At 43.7% G+C, this 21256-nt stretch overlaps 1 protein-coding gene across 3 annotated transcripts in view; it reads right to left on the minus strand.

Moving 5' to 3' along the window:
• The window catches only part of rps6ka3b (ribosomal protein S6 kinase, polypeptide 3b), a 54705-nt gene that overhangs the window by 28224 nt on the left and 5225 nt on the right, over positions 1-21256 (minus strand). For 2 of the 3 annotated variants that reach the window (XM_030398118.1, XM_030398119.1), the window contains exon 2: positions 15493-15552. In XM_030398118.1, the coding sequence (XP_030253978.1) occupies positions 15493-15552 (60 nt within the window). Of the gene's footprint in view, positions 1-4612; positions 4727-15492; positions 15553-21256 lie in introns of those variants that run through there. The other variant, XM_030398121.1, reaches the window with a different exon arrangement.

A 21256-nucleotide genomic window follows, 5' to 3' on the forward strand; every position in this document is an offset into this window, starting at 1 on the left:
AGTCGCACTGCTGATCTGCAAAATCAACAATATTACAGCCTCCTACTGTACGAACAGTGGAATCTATGACGCCTGACGAATGTTTATCGTCTCGCAGCAAAACTTTCTCTTCATCTCATTACTTTTCGCTTTCATTTAGCTCAAAACGTAGATTTATATCCTCGTTTTTATGGTTTTCCAAGGCGCAAGGAAGGTGGAGAGAAACAGCGGGATACAAGAAGACAGAAACATATAAGAAATCTATGAGACAACAGAAAGAAAAGGAGAAGATGTAGGAGGATAAGTGATGGAGGCGAGGAGGATCTGATTTACAGCAGAGGCCGAACTTTATAGTACAAAGAGAGCGAGAGAGCGAGGGAGCATTAAGAATAGATGAGGAGGAGCAGAGGGAGGACATCATCATTTATTCAGGAGCTGGCAAGACAAGATCCTCAATCACAGCCCTGCACACACACACACACACACACACACACACACACAGTCTCAGTGCCAGCAGATGAAGGTGTGTGTGTGTGTGTGTGTGTGTGTGTGTGTGTGTGTCCTTCTGCTGTTAACTGATCCACCATGAAGTGCACAGAGGTAAACGACTGAAGGGATTCAGGAGGATGGAGATGAAATAGAGTATTAAAGAGGGAGGATGATGCTGGAAGACTGACAGCTGTTTAGTTTTTATGTTTTGTTCCCGACTGCAACAACAAAGCCGTCTCTGATTCCGGCTTCTGATTGGCAGCCGACCACATCGGGTCACTGAGGTCACGCCGTCGGTCTGGAATCAAACACAAACTGCATGTGGTGGATTTTGTAACGTTAATATCTTAAACCATGCATGAAAAATCAAATCTAAGTGATTTTTATTAAATGTATCCTACTCGATGCTTTACTTTTACAATGTCATTTCTTGGAAAACGCTTAAAAAAACATATTGATGACTCATCCTGCACTCGGGGACGATAAATGCTTCCTCAGTTTCTATGATGCTTCCATGGATGTTAAAAAAGAAGGATGCCACCACAGCAAAGTATTTTCTGGGGGACCAGGTCAGGACAGATAGCATTATGTGTTGCTAACGTAACCGCTAACTCCTCCAAAAAAACAACAGAGGCCGGTTAAAGTACTGAGGTGATTAATAAAGTTTCTTGAAGGACAAAAACAGGTTGTTTTGCTGCTAAAGTGATTGCTAACTGTGCTCAATATAGCTGCTGTTACCTAGTAAGCTCAGTTAGCTCTGATGCTAACGAGCCTCCATCTTCTCGGAGGGTGTGTTGTTCACTGGGAACCTTCAGTTTGGCCATAGCTGAATGGCTGAATACGATACGATACGATACGATAGGATACAACAGGATACGATACGATAGGATACAATACGATACGATACAATAGGATACAATACGATACGATACGATACAATAGGATACGATACAATAGGATACGATACGATACAATAGGATACGATACGATACAATAGGATACAATACGATACGATACGATACAATAGGATACGATACAATAGGATACGATACGATACAATACGATACGATACGATACAATAGGATACGATACAATAGGATACGATACGATACAATAGGATACGATACGATACGATACAACAGGATACGATACGATACGATAGGATACAATAGGATACGATACGATACGATACGATACGATAGGATACAATAGGATACGATACGATACGATACAATAGGATACGATACGATACGATACGATACAATACGATACAATAGGATACGATACGATACGATACAATAGGATACGATACGATACGATACAATAGGATACGATACGATAGGATAGGATACAATAGGATGCGATACGATACGATACAATAGGATACGATACGATAGGATAGGATACAATAGGATACGATACGATAGGATACAATAGGATACGATACGATAGGATACAATAGGATACGATACGATAGGATACAATAGGATACGATACAATACAAAAGGATTCGATAAGATACGATAGGATACAATAGGATACGATACGATACAATAGGATAGGATACGATACGATACAATACGATAAGTTGTACTTTATTGTTGCCGTAGAGACATTTGACTCTGACTCTAAGCTGTGCACATGTAGCTGCCTTTAAAGTAGAGCTAACAGCGCTAACACACAAACAGAGCAGCACCCTGCACGAGGACAGTGTTCACACATCACACATATTGACAACATTTCAAACACAGTCGATGCTAATGGCCACTGTAAAGACCAATCAATGTCCTCTGACATTGAGGGACCTCGTAGCTGCCTACCACAAAACCACGCTTGAGTAAATATCATCCACAAACTGTTTCCTAGGAACTTTGAAATTGGACGTAGGGCAGCTATTTTCAAAGCTGACTTATCTTTCAATCAAATTTCTCAGAAAGTTGTGAAAGAATGTCGGTCAGTGTTTCCCCGAAGCACAAAGTGACGTCCACAACCCGAAGATACTCAGTTTACTGTCACAGAGGAGCCAGAAAATATCCACAATTAAGAAGCTGGAACCAGAGAATCTCTTTTGGAAAATGATTAATTGCTGTTTTAATGGAATAGCTGACAAATAATTGATTAAGTGGCTAATTATCGCAGCTCTAATTAGAGGCTAAAAAACTGCCGTCCACCAGAATCACACAGACAAGACTGTAACTGAGTGAAACAACAACTAACTTCCTTCATGTGTCATGGTGATTTTCAGGGTCAGAGTTACAGTTAATAAGGTTTTTAACAGTTTTTTTCATAAATTGCACGACATCACAATATGTATCAGTATTGGGATATAATACTTTGATGAAGGTGGAGCTTTTAATCAATATCTGACGCTGACAAAGAGCAGCGAGTCATTCCAGATCCACACCAGACAGAGCGAGTGAGAGGGCGAGAGACATGGGCTGACAGAGAGAGAGAGAGAGAGAGGGGGGAGAGAGGGAGGGAGAGAGGGAGAGAGACAGTACAGCCTCTGTCTCTCTCTCTCTCCCTCCGTCTTCCTGTCAGTCTCTACCTCGCACCACCACTCTCCGTCTTCACTCCCCTCATTAGAGAAAATCAAAGTGCTTCATCTGCTGCCAATCGAGCCGCTCTGATCAGGACGAGGGAGCCTCTTAATTACATCTCACACACACACACACACACACACACACACACACACACACACACACACACACACACATCACTGCACTACAGGGAAAAGTAATAAATGATCACTCGTTCTCCTTACATCACATTTCAAATCGCTGCACTTCTCTTAATTAGAGAAAAACTTTAAATTATTAAAGATATGATATAACATATAAAGACCTCTTTTAAAATATATATATATATTTTTTTTTACTCACACTATCCCCAAAGCTTCCAACAGTGTTCAAACCAGAGGAGTCCACATGTGTCCTCGGGGTAAAGGTGTGTTTCATTTGTTCACCTGTCGCTTAAACTTCCATTCAGATCAGCCTCTGACTGAACTCAGCACTCAGCAGAGACTCCGGTTCTCTCTCTTCTTTCTCCTCCCTCTAACGTTACATTCACAAAGTAAAGACATTATCTGACTTTACATGGAGCCTCATATTTAGATTATGATTCATATAAAAGCCTGAACAGAATAAAAACGTTCCACGGTTGGTTGTAAAGCGGTAGTTGAAACCTTTTCAGAAACTGTCCCATGTAAACAATATAATCTGACTATTTTCATGGCGGCGTTCTTTCTGCACACGCCCACCAAGGTGACTTAACATAACAACAGCAAAAACTGCAAAGTGTTGACAACAGATATCCATCTTCAGGAAAGGATGCAGATCAAACTCGAGCTGAAAGAGTTCAAATATTCAACGAGGAATTACATTCGTCTTTATGTAAACATCTGACTTTATTAATCTCATCTCATGAACATCGTTGAACCAAAATCTTCTATCAGAATAAAGAAATCACTGCTGCATTCAGGTTGATAAACAAGAGTGAAGATGAATCCACTTTTTAATCCCAGAAGTTAAAAAAATCATCTCTGAGTGTTTATTCCTCCAGGAACTGATCAATTATTTAACGAACACTGATTAATCAACAAACCATTCCAGCTCTATCAACATCTACACAAACTAAACCGACCAAGAGATGAGATGCATCAGGATCTTCTATGTCATCACATTTGTTTGGTATCATTAAAACTGTCCCTGAACCTGCACAGCACCACTTAAATGCTATGTGATGCTAATTCTCATTAGCCTAGCTTATGCTACAAATGGTAATATGCAGTATGTCCTCCGAGCAGACGAGGGGTTCAAAGGGTTAAAACAAGATTATTTTTACTCTATTGCCAAAGCAAAGTTGTGTCTGCTAACAACACTCCGACACACACACACTGACACACACACATACGCACACACACTAACACACACACATACGCACACACACTAACACACACATGTAGAGACACCAAAAACAATATTAACAGACTGAGAGTATGAGAAAGCCAAAGAGTCTGTGTGAGTCACAACCGATGAAACGAACGCCGACAGCCAGCAAACGACAATCTGTAAAAACAGTCTGTATCTCTGTGTGTGTGTGTGTGTGTGTGTGTGTGTGTGTGTGTGTCTGTGTGTGTGTGTACCTGAAACTGCCTGTTCCTGACGTGAAATAACAACGTCTTCATGGTGCTCCTCTCCTGTCACAGCGCCGCTCAAACTGATTAACTGACGAACTCGTCACAGCCCAGAGCGCCCGGGGGAAACACACACACACACACACACACACACACACACACACACACACACACGCACACACACACACTCACACACACACACGCACAGGAAGACCCTCCAGCTGTTCATCATGGCGACTAAAGCATGTCCTGTCATTGTTTCCCTGGTAACAACATCTGCACAGGAAGGCACACATCTGTCCTTGGAGGCCGTGTCAGCGCTGGGACAGACAGGAAGCCAGCGGACATGACAAACTTTAAACTTCTTCTTCTTCTCTGGTGCTTGTTTGTTCATGTTTGTGATGTTTTAATAAATGTTGCAAATAGTGTTATGAGCAGCCCCTGAGCCATGACACTGTGATTTCCCACAGGTCCTTTAATGCATCATCTCGTAACACTCGTAACTAATGAAGACAAAACCACAATTAAACTGGAAATGTTGCAGAGGAAAGGAAAGGAGAGGAGAGGAGGGGAGGGGAGGAGGAGAGGAGAGGGGAGGAGAGGAAAGAGGAGAGGGGAGGAGAGGGGAGGGGAGGAGAGGAAAGAGGAGAGGAGGAGAGGGGAGGGAGGAGAGGAAAGAGGAGAGGAGAGGAGAGGGGAGGAGAGGAGAGGGGAGGAGAGGAAAGGAAAGAGGAGAGAAAGGAAAACAAGAGGAGAGGAAGGAAAGGAAAGGAGAGGAAAGGAAAGGAAAGGAAAGGAATCAAGAGGAGAGGAGAGGAGAGGAAACAAGAGGAGAGGAGAGGAGAGGAGAGGAAACAAGAGGAGAGGAGAGGACAGGAGAGAGAGAGAGAGAGAAAGGAAAGGAACAAGGGAGGGAGGAGGAGAGGAAAGGAGAGGAGAGGAGAGGAGAGGAGAGGAAAGGAAAGGAAACAAGAGGAGAGGAGAGGAGAGGAGAGGAGAGGAAAGGAAGGAAACAAGAGAGGAGAGGAGAGGAGAGGAGAGGAGAGGAAAGGAAAGGAAACAAGGGGAGAGGAGAGGAGAGGAAACAAGAGGAGAGGAGAGGAGAGGAGAGGAAGAGGAAAGGAAAGGAAGGAAAGGAAAGGAAACAAGAGGAGAGGAGAGGAGAGGAGAGGAGAGGGAGGAGAGGAGAAGAGAGGAAAGGAAAGGAAAGGAAAGGAAAGGAAAGGAAAGGAGAGAGGAGAGGAGAGGAAACAAGAGGAGAGGAAATTAAATTTGATAAGCGGGGAGGAAAGGAAATTGAAGGACAGGAAAGAAGAGGTAAGCGGTGGAAAAGAGAGGTAAGGAGAAGAGAGGAGAACAGAAAGGATATGCGAAAGAGAAAACAATAAAGGACAGGAAAGAGGAAGAAAGGACAGAAAAGATAAGGAAAGGAAAGATAAGGAAAGGAAAGATGAGGAGAAAAGCAAACAACAGTAAAAGACAGGAAAGAAAAGCAAAGAAGTTGAGGTGGGAAGAATAAAGAGGATAGGGAATACAGCAAAAATCAAAAAGAAAACAAAATGAAAGGAGGAGAGGAAAGGGAGGGGAAGAGAAGGGGAAGGAACGGGGAGCTTCAGACATGAAATTCCACAGGAGCCGGTGAAAAGGAGGACGAGGAGGAGGAAGATGGTGATGAAGAGGAGGAGAGGTGGTTTACAGCCTGCATGCCAAATTCCAGCTGGGGTCAGGTTGTCGTTGCAGCGGGGGAGGTTCACTCCTCCTCCTCCTCCTCCTCCTCCTCCTCCTCCTCCTCCTCTCTATCCTGCAGTGACATATTGGGAAACTCCCTGTCAGCCTCCTCCTCCTCCTCCTCCTCTTCATCACCCTCTTCCTCCTCCTCTTCCTCACGGTCCAGAGGAAACTCCCTACTCGTCTCTCTCCCAGCACACACACGTTCAACTCTCAGTGTGTTTCTATAGATTTGAGGTTTAAAATAACCGAGTGAGGAGTTTATTTATAGTTTACTGTTTGAAGGACGACTTCCTGCATGTTTCCTCCTTCGCTGGTCTGACTGGTGTTTCTCTTTCATCGTATCTCTACATGTGCTGCATCTTTTGCTCCTCACTTCCTGTCTGACCAAAACAACAACAACAACAACAGCAACAGGAAGCTGATTTCAAACTAAAGAAAGCAATCAGTGCAGGAGCTCATCAGTCCCTCACCGACACAATCAGAGTGTTCCTGTTCAAAACAAACGCTTCAGAGTTTCTTTAAAGGATGTTGCTGAGGATAACAGACCAAACGTGAATGTCATAATATCTAAAATTAGGCTGCAACTAACGATCATTTTCATCGTTTATTAAACTGATTGATATCCCCTCCATTAAAGGGATATTCCAGTGTACATTTAATCCATGGTCTAAATCACCGTGAAACTGTGTTAGACTCCCTCTCGAGAGATCAAGTTAGCAGACCGCTAATTTACGGAGTTTTATCAACCTCAGAAACGACCGCACGACAACAATACACTGCAGTAAATGGATCCAAATATAAACCGCCACCAAAAAGCCACAAATAATGCTCAGAACAGCACCAAACTTCAGCAACAGTACAAATAGGGTCTCAGCACATAGTCCGGGGCATCTAACCTCCGCTAGCTTAGCTGGATTTCTATTGTGAAGCTAAAAACAGATTTCAACTCTCCTCCATCAGCTTCCGGGTCGGGGAAGTCCCGACGCGTCGATTACCGAGTGCGGTTAGAAATGCTAGATTCCGTTCTTTTCCCTGTCCGCTCTCGATAATAACTGTTATAAACTGGCAGGTAAGACACATATGAACTTTGATTGCTTTTCCATGGAGTCATAATCATACATTTTCATCCATGAGCCGCGGAACTCTACTGCACTCGGTAATCGACTCGTCGGGACTTCCCGTCAACAGGAAGCTGCTGCAGAAGAGTGGTAAATTTAGTCAGCTTTTCAGTAGAAATCCAGCTAAGCTAGCGGAGGTTAGATGCCCCGGACTATGTGCTGAGACCCTATTTGTACTGTTGCTGAAGTTTGGTGCTGTTCTGAGCATTATTTGTGGCTTTTTGGTGGCGGTTTATATTTGGATCCATTTACTGCAGTGTATTGTTGTCGTGCTGTCGTTTCTGAGGTTGATAAAACTCCGTAAATTAGCGGCCTGCTAACTTGATCTCTCGAGAGGGAGTCTAACACAGTTTCACGGTGATTTAGACCATGGATTAAATTTACACCAGAATATCCCTTTAAATCGATTAATTGTTTCATCGTTAAAAAGTGAAAACGGTATTAAAAAACTGAACATGTCCCAAGATGACGTCTTGTTTTGTCCACAACCCCAAAAATATTCACTGTCACAAAGGAGGAAAGAAACCAGAAAAGATTCACATGTACGAATATTTAAATTATTGATTAATCTGTCAAATATCTTGTGAATAAATTGATTAGTCTCGAAAGAAAGTCTGGTTTCCTGCAGGGTGGAGGATCTACAATGTGCTTCAGATTGGACTGGTAACTGGATTGTTGGGTTTAGTTGAGGATGAGTGCAACAATGTGTGTGTGTGTGTGTGTGTGTGTGTGTGTGCTGTTGCTCTGTGATTGGTCTGTTCCTGGAGTGAGAGCTGCGTTCAGGAAAAGCGGCGCCGGGTTACACAGATTACATCATCACCCCATGACCTCACAATGGCAATACCCACAATGCCTCGTTCACAACAGAGACGCCGAGAGATGTCACACACACACACACACACACACACACACACACACACACACACACACACACACACACCCTGCCCATTACCACAGAGGAATGTACCAACTGATCCTGACAAGCTAAACTGAGAGGACACAAAAGTCTTTCTTCTTCTTCTTTCTCTTGTTCGCTTATTATCTGCCTCCTCTCACTAATCCACACACACACACACACACACGCGCACACACACACACACACACACACACGCGCACACACACACACACACACACACACACACACTTTCCCTCCCTCGCTGTGTGCCTCTTCCTATCAATCAATATTTCCTCTTTCTCTCGCTCTCTCTGCATCCATCAATAACCACTCTAGCCAGTGTGGGTGGGGCGGAGGTTTCCATTTTAGGTGTTTAGGCCTGAGCGCACACACTTCCTCCCTCCCTCACACACGCACACACAAACACGCACACACAAACACACAAGGATGACCACAGACAAATTACCGCTAAGTGCCGAACCCAACGTAAAAATAGTTCCTTTTACAGAACGGGAACTAACAGCATGTCCCAAACTGACTCCTTTTGTTATAATGCCCTTGTCTGGATTTAACACACACCACACACACACACTACAAACACACACAACACACAAACACACAAAGAGAGAGAGAGAGAGACTAACAGAGTTTACTGCTTCTTGTTCCAGGTTCAGAGGTTCAGACCATTTAAATCACAAGTGGATGAGTTTCCACGGAACGTCTCAACTGTCTAATCCCATACACACACACACACACACACACACACACACACACACACACAGACACACACCTGAGCATGTTGAATAAGAGAGAGGAGTGCCATGTGTTTGTGTGTGTGTGTGTGTGTGTGTGGGCGTTTAAAAGACGCCAGAGAAAGTCGGTCCAGATGGCCGGAGAAGATTAAACACCATCTGCCAACGAGAGACACACACACACACACACACACACACACACACACACACACACACACACACACACACACACACACACACCCTGGAGGTCGTGCAGTGATTCATGGAATCTGAAAAGTGACGTCTCTAATAAGAGAATTCATTACATATTTGGGGGGTACAGTGAATAATTCAGACGTCCTGGAGTCTGTGAGGACGAGCTGAGAGGGGAAACGAGGCTCCACGTGTTCTGTCAGACGTTCCTGCATGTTTGCAGCTGCAGCACGTGTGTGACGGCGTTTACCGCTGACTTTAAACTACGTTAGCCTGTTTGAGCGAGCACAAACAAAGAGGCGGAGCGTCCGGCATCTGGACGGTGAGGGACGAAGTTCTGACTGGACTCGCTGGTTCCAGAGCCTCAGGTGACATCATCAGGTTGGATTTAGGACAATTGGTCAGACAGAATGAGCTCTGGGAAACTATTCATCACCAAAACAATCAACACATCAACCAGTTCACTAAAAATAATATACACGGACACGAGCAGTCAGTCATGGCATTCAAATAACACGAACTCCAGCAACGATCTTGAACTCAACATTAACATCAGCAGGGAGATGTCAGAGTCAATTCAGACGTCCCTGGACCAGTTTATCCAAGAAAAATACATGTAATGGTGCAACAAGTTCTGTATCTGAGTCCGGCGAGACAACAGGAAAGTGTCAAGGTCCACAAGAACCGGACGATGCAAAAACAGCAAAGAAACTGAGGCCTGGAACACAGAAAGAAATGGAAATGCTGCATGTGCAACCAGACAATCACAAACAGCTGATGGAAGAAGCTGTGAAGAGTTGAGAATATTTAAACTTCAGGAGCCGGCAGGCACGGCCCACCACCAGAAAACAAAGTTCCTGCAGGCGACATGTTTCGTCTCGGTGTGATCAGCCGCTGAAGATATTCACGTAGCAGATCACACCTCGACGTGAAGGGAGGAACCCACAGCTGTGATTCGCTCCAACTCCCATCACGCTTCATGTTCAGGACACGAAGAAAAAGATAAAATATTCTGAACACTTCAGTGTCACGAGTCTCGGCCCAGACGACTTGTGCATGAAGTCAACAGGCGGACCGAACACACCGGGGCGAGAGACGTGGATGAAACAGACAAAATGTTGTGTTGTTCTGCTTTTAGTGAAGCAGCGTCAAGGTGCTAAATAATATCATTCATGCTCAGAAAACTGAGCTCAGATCAATGAAACCAAACAATTCTGATGTTGATAAAGAGGAACAGAGAGATACAGACTGGTCCAGTGAGCTCGGCACGTCTGCTGCTTTCTTTTCATCTTTTCTTGCTGCTGGACTTCTCAGGTCGAGCAGAAAACTCGACAACTGTTTCCTCCAGATGTTCAGCTCGTCCTGCTGTTGAACAAACTGCTGCTTCGCCCTCTGAGCCGAAGTCAAAGAGACGACTCGGTCAGGCTCGAACACGCTCGTCTGCGGCTCGGAGGACAGAACGGGAACACGAACAAAATACGAGACGTTTAAGAGTTCAGCCGGCCTCGAGAGGCTGGTGAACGAGTCCTGACCGGATTATAATCAATGCAGCTACAAAGATGGAGAGTTAAACTGTCGCTTTACTCATCAATATGACTTTTATGACTAAGTAAAAAATATTCATGAGTTTTAGCGCGAACGCGTTCACGAATTTCTCCTAAATGATCCTTCGAAAACAGAAGATCTGAGTCATTTCATCATCAAAATACTGCTCATAGTTTACTGACGTGTGTGTGTGTGTGTGTGCACGCATGCATGTTTTTGTGTGTGTGTGTGTGTGTGTCTGTGTCGGGTTAAAGTCGGTGGTCAGTGTCTCTCCCACCGTGAATGAGTGACCTCATCCTGGGCCCAAACATGACACTGTCTGTCCAACACAAAGACACACACACACACACACACACACACACACACACACACACACACACACACACACACACACACAGCTGAGCAGCAGCAGATGGCAGCAGATGTTAGTCAGTCCCTCAGAGAGCAGCGATGTTCATAACGCTGTCTGGAAAACATTTTACGCCTCGCTGGGGGCATCAGTGAGTGTGTGTGTGTGTGTGTGTGTGTGTGTGTGTGTGTGTGTGTGCTCCTGACTCAACAGTGAGCGGTGCAATGTGTGTGTGTGTGTGTGTGTGCAGTGTGTGTGTGCTGCCGTCTTGCAGTCACATCAGAACCAGCGCCGATGATGAAGTGTGAGAGCGCGTTATCGACTCAACAATGAGCATCAGACGCAAATGTGACTGTGATGTAGGTGCTGAAATGTGTGTGTGTGTGATTTGATAATGAGCGGGTGAGTGTGTCTGTGAATGAGTGTTGAGCTGTGTGTGTGTGTGTGTGTGTGTGTGTGTGTGTGTGTGTGTTGTTTTGCCTCTATACTTGTGAGGACCACTGAGAGCTTCCAGTCTTCAAGAAGCAGTTTGAGGATTTTAACTTCCGGTGCCTCGACTCTCCCGACTTCTTTTAGTTTTTCCTGCCATATTCTTACATCAGCATCGAGTGTCATACATCATTTGACTCAGCAGCACCTGAAGTTCCAGTCTGGATCCTTTAAAGTCCTAATTTCACATTTGTTTTGTCTGTGAATGGAGGAATTCAACAGAATTTGTAAGAAACGTCCATCAAAATGTGGCGTTTTTGGAACTGAGAGCTCAGTCAGAACCTCAGAGGTTCAGTTCTCTTATTCTTATTTCTTATTTCTTATATTCTTGAGATGTATTTGGATGTTTTTAAACTTCCATATGAAGTTTTCTCTACATCTGACCTTTCCTCGGCGAGTTACAGCCACTGGTTGTGTCATTATCCTCTTGTTTCTCTGCGCAAAACTGATCGGATATTTAAAAAGGTTAGAGAGCAAACAGAAAAGTATTCAATCATTAACTGAGGACACCGAAGCAGAAGTAACTTTCAGAGGAATAAACGATGCTGCAGAACGCGTTGGAGTCATCACGCGCGCTACGGAGCCCCTGAAGGCCCAAACAAGACGTGTGAGGCGGAAAAATTCAGCTTTACGTGAGATTTTAAAGAACATGTTGAGGATTAACTGTGGATAAAATAAAGTCTGTCTGGATCCTAATGACTAAGATCAGGTGTGTTTAGATGGCAGGTATCTATGAGTGAGTATAAAAGGGGAGTGTTGGGCCTTGGCGGAGGTATGCACTCTACTCAGTGCCATTCTAGTTTAGTGAACGCATGATGTGTTCAGTACTTGTGTCAGTTTCAAGACGTCGAGCAGCGACACAGAGAGCAAACAATGCCTCGTTACCTCTCTTTAACCTGAGACAACACACACACACACACACACACACGGAACACACACACACACACACACGGAACACACACACACACACACACACACACACGGAACACACACACACATTTCACACTCAGTTGAGCCGGTGGAACAGTCGAACTCACTCATTAACAGCTTTGTAATATATTCATCCTCACACACACACGCATGATGTGACGCTCATACATTTTCACCTCTGGCTTCTTGCCTCCGAGCTGTGTGTGTGTGTGTGTGTGTGTGTGTGTGTGTGTGTGTGTGTGTGTGTGTGTGTGTGTGTGTGTGTGTGTGTGTGCTGCAGACTCCAGAGAGTGAGGTAATGAGTGCTCAGCTCTTTCTCAGACAGTGGATCCATAAACCATCTCCTCTGCATTTAAAAATCGATGCGTGCAGCTGCCCTGCCTGCCTGCCGCCGACACACACACACACACACACACACACACACACACACACACACACACACACACACACACACACAGCTAGAAAAATTGGAAGTAAGATCGAAGTCAAATTTGGTTTTATCCGAGCGGAGACACCGGACTATTGGCTCCGGGTTGCCAGATCCCGGACGCTACACACCAGTGATTGTAGTGATTGTGATTCTCGATCGTTACAGCTTGAAAATCCTTTAAAGTGGAGAAATATCTCCTCAGAAGCCTTTCAGCAAAGGTTACATATGTCCATGAGCTGTGTGCAGTCTGATGAAACATCAGTATTCCTTCCTCAGATTGTTTCATTTGAATAAAACCGCAGTATGTCACACTAAGCAGAGTCTGCAGGCTCCTCTGTGAGCTCTGAGCTAACCGCTAACACCAGCATGTTCTCCAGAATGACCCGCGACCCGACTCTGATGTTGGGCACCGCAGCGCCACATCCCTCCTCATGTTCTCCTACAACTACACACCACTTCTGCCCAAGCGTGGTTGAAATACTCTTTTAATAAAAAGGCAAACCTGCAGTGAAACAGGCTGCTCGTGTGGACGACACAGTCCGCTGCACTCCAATTTTCTGTGTCAGTGTGATGTAAATGTCTCCATTAATATTCAAATGTCGAGTAAACTCTCCCTCAGCCGGCTCGAGTGCAGATGAAACACGTGTCACGCTGAACCGCTGCGGAGCAACAAACAGGCAGCCGACTCAGACAACTGCTCTGATTCTGATCCATCGATCCAGATCACAATTCAGATTCCTGCGCGTCAACACAGACCAGTGTGGACGTGACGAGAACACCAACATATGGTCTCTAAAACACAGCATTCTGAGAAAATGTAGGAAAGAGTTATGGCTGTGTGGATACAGAGCGCTGCAGCAGTGACGTATGTTTGGAGGATAAACAGGAAGTTAGCATCGCCCTGGTAACTTCGACAAAAAAGAAAAATGTATGGGCAGTTTTTTGTTGGATTTTGTGTTATCATATAAAATAAGCTTTGTGGCAAAGATAGCAAGATAATCGTACATGTAAAGACGGACTGGTGAGCAGATGCGTCTCCGTGTTCAGCAGTTTCAGACAGTGAGTGGTGGATCGGATGCAGGCGGCGTGTCAGCGTTGTTCCACATCTGTCAGCAGGCGGGAACAAGGCGAACACACAAATATATTATTATTATATTATACGGTAACACTCAGATGTGTCAACCAGCACAGCACAGAATACGTGACTATATAACAGTCCAACAACGTCCACAGGGTTGAAGACATCATCGTTACTGGTGTAATTAGCATTTACGTCACCTTTACGTCTGTTTATTTTATCAGCCCTGCATAAAAATATGACTTTTAGTTTGTGGAACAAGTTTCCTGATTACCTGAAGTCTGCTACAACTGTGATCGTCTTTTAAAAGGCACCATCGTCGATCTTGAACTTCTCATTTGCTAACTTTTGATTGTTTTGTCATCTTTGCAATTTTAAAGATGTCTAACTCGCACCGATCCGTGACTTCTCTCCGTAGAAGTGACTTCTAGAAACTGTTTGGAAAAGGGCGGAAACACAAAATACTTGATAGATGATTGGACAAACTTCTCGCTCATCACCGTCTATCACGAGCTGACTTCGACCAATCAGATCAGGAGTAGGAGAGCACTTCCTGACAACTGGTGTCAAGCTAACGAGTTACCAAATGATGTTGTGTGACCTTGAAACATTCAGTTGATGAAGTGATTTGCAGGAAGACATTTGAACTTCCCACCCCGGGTGTGATGTCAGAGGGAAAATGGCGGAAGTGTGAATGATGTAATCTGACTGACAGAGTAAACAACAACAACATCTAACCCTTAAATAACTCCCAGGACGTGACGAACATCGAGACCGAGCGATGGTATCGAGCAGCGCCGAGGATCCGAGGGAGGATTTGTTGCTTTAGGATGACTCACGACTTTAATAGTGAGCCGCACTTACGCTTCACTTTCATACCAGCAATTATCCTGCAGGAGTAGGCGTCAGTTTTCCCAAACAGACCATAAAATCATCAAAAAAGAAGAACGGAGCTTTTGTGTGATGTGCAAACTGAAGCTCTGCGAAGGTCTCACACACAAACACAAACACAAACACACATGTAAGGTCACAAACTCGTCGATAACAGCAGGTCGAACTCATGACTGCATTATTGTAGCTGACACACACACACACACACACACACACACACACACACACACACACAGAGGAGACAGCTGCCATCACTGAGTTCAGAGTGTAACACTGTTGTCAGTACAAACAGAGCGCTCGCTGTGTTTACAACTGAAGCCCACTAAATGTCAGGCAGGACTAACAGAAACCTCCAAACACAGTCTGGAGCCTCCGCTGTGTGTGTGTGTGTGTGTGTGTGTGTGTGTGTGTGTGTGTGTGTGTGTGTGTGTGTGTGTGTGTGTGTGTGTGAGACGAGAACATAAAACCAGGAATGTGAGGCGGACTTACGGTGCAGACGGGCATGGAGTCGTCCTCGCCCACCAGGTCCTCCGGGTCGTGATGAACGTCCTGTAATCACACACAACACACAGAGACGTCACGCGTTAACACACACCTGACGCACGGCGGCGACGCGGTAATTAGATCCTGCCAGGCGGCTGTGACATCACAGCTTCAGGTCGAGACACGTTCACCTGAACAATAGCCTGAAGAAATGCCTCCACATCTCTGCAGATACCGACTGAACAGGCCGGTTTCATTCATCAGTCCAGATTTGTGACTCGATTGTTAAAATATTATCATGGTTTTGAAATAATGTGATAAGAACTTGATGTTTAGAAGCTGATTTTGAGGTTTCTCATGCATCAATTTTATGTTTTTTGTGTGTTTTTTTTGGTGCAACGTGCTGATTCAGTGTGTGAAAAGGCAAAAAATGATTGCTTCATCACACAGCTGACAGAAAACACTGGTATGGTAAACATTTCTGAATATGACGTTTGAAGGTAAAATCAGAAGTATTCAAAACAGTTCAGATATATAATCGTGCAAAATGAGTTTCACTGTCAGCGCCTGAGACGTTGTGTTTACTTCCTTTTTCAGAGATCCTTCTTTCAAACTAATCTTCTATCTTTTGTTGAAGGGTTGAATATGTACACGATAGATGTCGGGACATAAAATCAACAATCTGTTGATCTTTACAAATGCAGATCAGCCGTCTGCCGTCAGTGAGGATTGTGGATTTGGAGAACCAAGTTTGTTTTATTATTTTAAATGATTCAGTAATTAAAAAGTGTTAATCAGTGCTGCTAGTTTGATTTTAATATCTTCGGACAGGGCAAGGCTAGCTGTTTCCCATCATTGCCAGTCTTTATGCTAAGCTAAGCTAAGCTACGCTAAGAGAGTGGTATCCGTCATCTCATGTCACTTCTGCAAGAAATGCAGAACTGTTCCTTTGAGCTTGTTTTCTGGTGGACTCGGGTATTGATTTGTTTTTGGATTACACAAAGATTGAAAACACCTGAAACAGTGAAATAAATGAGACGGGGAACTTAATGAACGCAGGTGCTTCATGCTGTAGGACACAGAAATAAACATCCTCTCATAATGTGTGACAGGTGACGGCTGAACACCTGTGGCAGGGTTTGGATCGCGTTCAGACGGCCTGTAGGCGTGATTGAGGGTCTGAATGTACATTTTTAATACGTAATCTTTGTGGAGACGATGAAAACCTGACAAAGCTCCTGGTGATTCTTTTATTTGAAGGTCTTGAGATTCTTATCAGCAGCAGCTTCCTTCCAAACAACGATCGTATACTTCTGATCCAAATCTCATTTAAGACTTCGTAGTGATCAGTCTCTCTGCAGAGCGCCGTATGTACACAGTGTCGTGTAAAGACTCACATCAAGGTCTTCAGCTGCCTACACTTTCATATGTCGTCAGTATTCAGATGTGAAGTGCACCGCTCAAACAGTAGGCGTCTTTTATTTTGAAAAACCACCTCATCATCTCCCTTCTGCTCGCTCAGACGGAGGAATCAAACCAGAGTTCACATCTTTTTTAAGTCCCCAGACGGTCACAACGTGAGATTTATCAGCAGGGCCACCAGACTCCGACCGCTTCTACCTCGTCTGCTCGGCCAAAAGGAAAAACAACAACAACAGATATGAATTAGCATTACGTAAGGAAGATTAGCAGCCTGTCTGCTTCCCTGCTGGAGCGACAGCTGTGATTCAGACACTGATAGCACTGATACTCCTGCCTGACAAAAAACAATAATAACAATAAAAAGCGATTATGGTGATTATTTACTTTGCCGGTAAGTGCGGCGCTGGGAGGATAAGCCTGAGATGTGCACAGCGGGGCGAAAGAGTGATGAGAGAGGAGAAGCGATGGGAGGCAGGACGAGTGATGGATTACAAGGAGGAAGAGGGAGATGGATGCTGAGATGTAGGTGGAGAGGAAGTGGAGGAAAGCTGTTGCTCTGCCTACATGAAGGATCCACGGGTGAAAACCTAGCAGTCTGTCTGTGATGACGCTGTGGGACTCCCTCCCTCGCCAACTGTGACGCCCAAATACACATTTAAATTGTCTCATTTGTTTTTGTCTCCGTGTCTGCAGGGTCGCAGCAAATTTCCAAATAAGAGTGTGAAAAACAAAACGAAAAAGCTGTTGTTGTTCTTCGTCTTTCTTTAAACCGGAGGATAATCATTCTCCGAGTTTTTTGGGGGGAAATAAGGTAAACAACCAGTATCAGGTTGCCATGGTTTCACTTAAAGGGATATTCCGGTGTAAGTTTAATCCATGGTCTAACACACCGTGAAACTGTGTTAGACTCCCATCAACCTCATCTAACCTCCACTAGCTTAGCTGGATTTCTACTGAAAAGCTGACTAAATTTACCACTCTTCTGCAGCAGCTTCCTGTTGACGGGAAGTCCCGACGAGTCGATTACCGAGTGCAGTAGAGTTCCGCGGCTCATGGATGAAAATGTCTGATTATGACTCCATGGAAAAGCAATCAAAGTTCATATGTGTCTTACCTGCCAGTTTATAACAGTTATTATCGAGAGCGGACAGGGAAAAGAACGGAATTGAGCATTTCTAACCGCACTCGGTAATCGTCGCGTCGGGACTTCCCCGACCCGGAAGCTGATGGAGGAGAGTTGAACTCTGTTTTTAGCTTCACAATAGAAATCCAGCTAAGCTAGCGGAGGTTAGATGCCCCGGACTATGTGCTGAGACCCTATTTGTACTGTTGCTGAAGTTTGGTGCTGTTCTGAGCATTATTTGTGGCTTTTTGGTGGCGGTTTATATTTGGATCCATTTACTGCAGTGTATTGTTGTCGTGCGGTCGTTTCTGAGGTTGATAAAACTCCGTAAATTAGCGGTCTGCTAACTTGATCTCTTGAGAGGGAGTGTAACACAGTTTCACGGTGTGTTAGACCATGGATTAAACTTACATATATATCCCTTTAAAGCTCGATCAGACCCGACTGATCTGATCACAAGTGGACGGTTTAAAGTCCATCAGTTCACACCTGACATTAACATGAGTGGCCACTTGTGAACAGGCTGCATATGCAAATCAGCCTGTACATCACTTAGACACACAGACACGATTTTTTTTTACACAAATAAAGGAAGAATTAATGTAAAACATTTGCCGAATTAACAAGAAGGTCCACAATGATTAAAGATTTGTCAGAGACAGCTTTTCACAAACTTTATAAAGTTCCTATTAACTCAACAACTCACTAAATTGTGCAATTTTCTAAGGGAGTCTGGTGAGGAAGTAGCCTATATTGGTTACTGTTTCCTGTATTTGCTAGATATGTCAATAAAATGTTGTATTATACCATAAATGGAGTATAAATGGTGAAATCAGTGTAAACAGCTGATCAATGTTGGCAGGTAAGACTTTAGCACTTTAGACACAGAAGCAGACAGGCTGGTACGGACATGCTGCCACAAACTGACACTTTTTACAAGGAGACAAACAACTTCAGCAGAAAGATTTAATGCTGAATCCACAAGAAGGAGGCAATGATTCAGAATCTGTCGCAGCGATTCAACAAATGTTTTTTAGAGTTTCTCCTCATGACACAACTCCTTAAATTGTGCGATTTGTTAAGGGAGTCTGGTGATGTTGCAGTTACTAGTTCAGTGGTGTGTTCACAGACACTGGCAGGTTAAGAAAACACAAACATGTAATTTATATTACAGAGAACCACATGGAGATCAGACAGTGTGTAATCCATTCTGTCTGTGGTTGTGGCTTCTTCTTCTTCTTCTTCTTCTTCTTCTTCTTCTTCTTCGTTTCTCATAGAGGACTGTTTTTAATTTACACCTACATTAACATGTGTTTTTCCTCCTCTTAGTCATTTTTACATATTTGCGAATAAAAGGCCACATTTAAATGACTAATGTGTCTCACATTCTCGATCCAAGTGCTCGATGTCGCAGGGAGAAACTTGTGGTCGAGCTTGTTTTTCCTGAATTACATCAAAACGTTGACTAATTTTAGACCAAAGAAACCGTCGCAAAAACAATTTTTTACAGTTCTTCATGTATTAGCAACAATTCCCAGCCCTGCTGGTGGGCGTGCATGATCACATCGGATAACAAACAACCAAACACCAGAAGAAGAGGCGGCACTTCCACAGAAAATGAAGTCTTTGGCCCCGTGTTTGAATTGTTTACTCAGATCTGTTGGTGAGTCATGCTCTCTGCTGCATACCTGAGATTTACACCCTGTGTGAATGGAAGTGAATGGAGCTTGGATTGTGATATTAAAAAGCCATTTATTGTAAATTAATAGTCTTAATGTCCTTTAATAACGTCAAATATTGTGCCTTTTCTCGGTGTGTACGCAGGTTTTGTGTATTAAATGTTCTAAAGAATATAAAAGGATGTAAAGAGCGCTTTCGTATTTATGCAATATTAGCATTTATCTGATGTAACTTAATCCTCAAGAGTCAAATCAAATCAGATCACATTCAAACTGGGAGACTGAAGCCAATATCCAGATTAAACTGAAAACAATGCGCCCGGCTCCGGCTGCGGATTATCCAGATTATCCGTCGTTTCAGGAGAGAGACTTTGTTTTCACTTTTCAGAACTGCAGCTCCAATTTACCGTCATGTTAATTAACCATTCATGTAGTGATGAACTGATTAACCATGTGGGGAAAAAGAAAACTGTGAGTCTTTAAATTAGGTTTGCTTTGTCCAAAGATTATGAATTTACATGAGCAAAGAAGTCAAGTAATTGAGTCATAAATTATTCAAAGAAATGTTTGACCTCATTTCAGGCTGAGAAATATTCAACATCATATTATTATCGTGATGTGAGACTGTATTTCTTCTCAATGTCAGCCATTCATTAAATATAGAAGAAGAAGAAGAAAGAAGCCGCGAGACAACAAATGCTGTAAAAACACACCGTAGAGAAACTACTCGCTTTTAATTAAGTAGTTAATGAATCTCTGCAGCTCTTTTAGAAATGATTAAATTAATGTATGAATGCTATTTTAAGATCAGTTTCAGCGACTTTTCACGCAGAAAACGCATTAATTCTCTGCTTCCACCTTCTTAAATGTGAGTATTTTCACATGTTTTGATATTTAGCTGAACATCTGAACAGCTGATTGTTTAGTTTCATTCCCGGGTCGTCAAACACCAACGTGACGGACCTGATACCAACCCAAAACATCTGTATTTGTCGGCTCAACAATGGCCGCCCCCTTCCTTTAATGCCTGGATGAAACAAGCACGACTTTGGTTTCAGGAAATTATAACTGTCAAGCTTGTTGTGTGAGTCCTGACACAAAACAAAATCATTATTAAAGGGATATTCCGGTGTAAATTTAATCCATGGTCTTAATCACTGTGAAACTGTGTTAGACTCCCTCTCCAGAGATCAAGTTAGCAGACCGCTAATTTACGGAGTTTTATCAACCTCAGAAACGACCGCACGACAACAATACACTGCAGTAAATGGATCCAAATATAAACCACCACCAAAAAGCCACAAATAATGCTCAGAACAGCACCAAACTTCAGCAACAGTACAAATAGGGTCTCAGCACATAGTCCGGGGCATCTAACCTCCGCTAGCTTAGCTGGATTTCTATTGTGAAGCTAAAAACAGATTTCAACTCTCCTCCATCAGCTTCCAGGGTCGGGGAAGTCCCGACGCGACGATTACCGAGTGCGGTTAGAAATGCTCAATTCCGTTCTTTTCCCTGTCCGCTCTCGATAATAACTGTTATAAAC

Source organism: Sparus aurata, chromosome 19, assembly GCF_900880675.1.
Source record: "Sparus aurata chromosome 19, fSpaAur1.1, whole genome shotgun sequence".
NCBI lineage: Eukaryota > Metazoa > Chordata > Actinopteri > Spariformes > Sparidae > Sparus > Sparus aurata.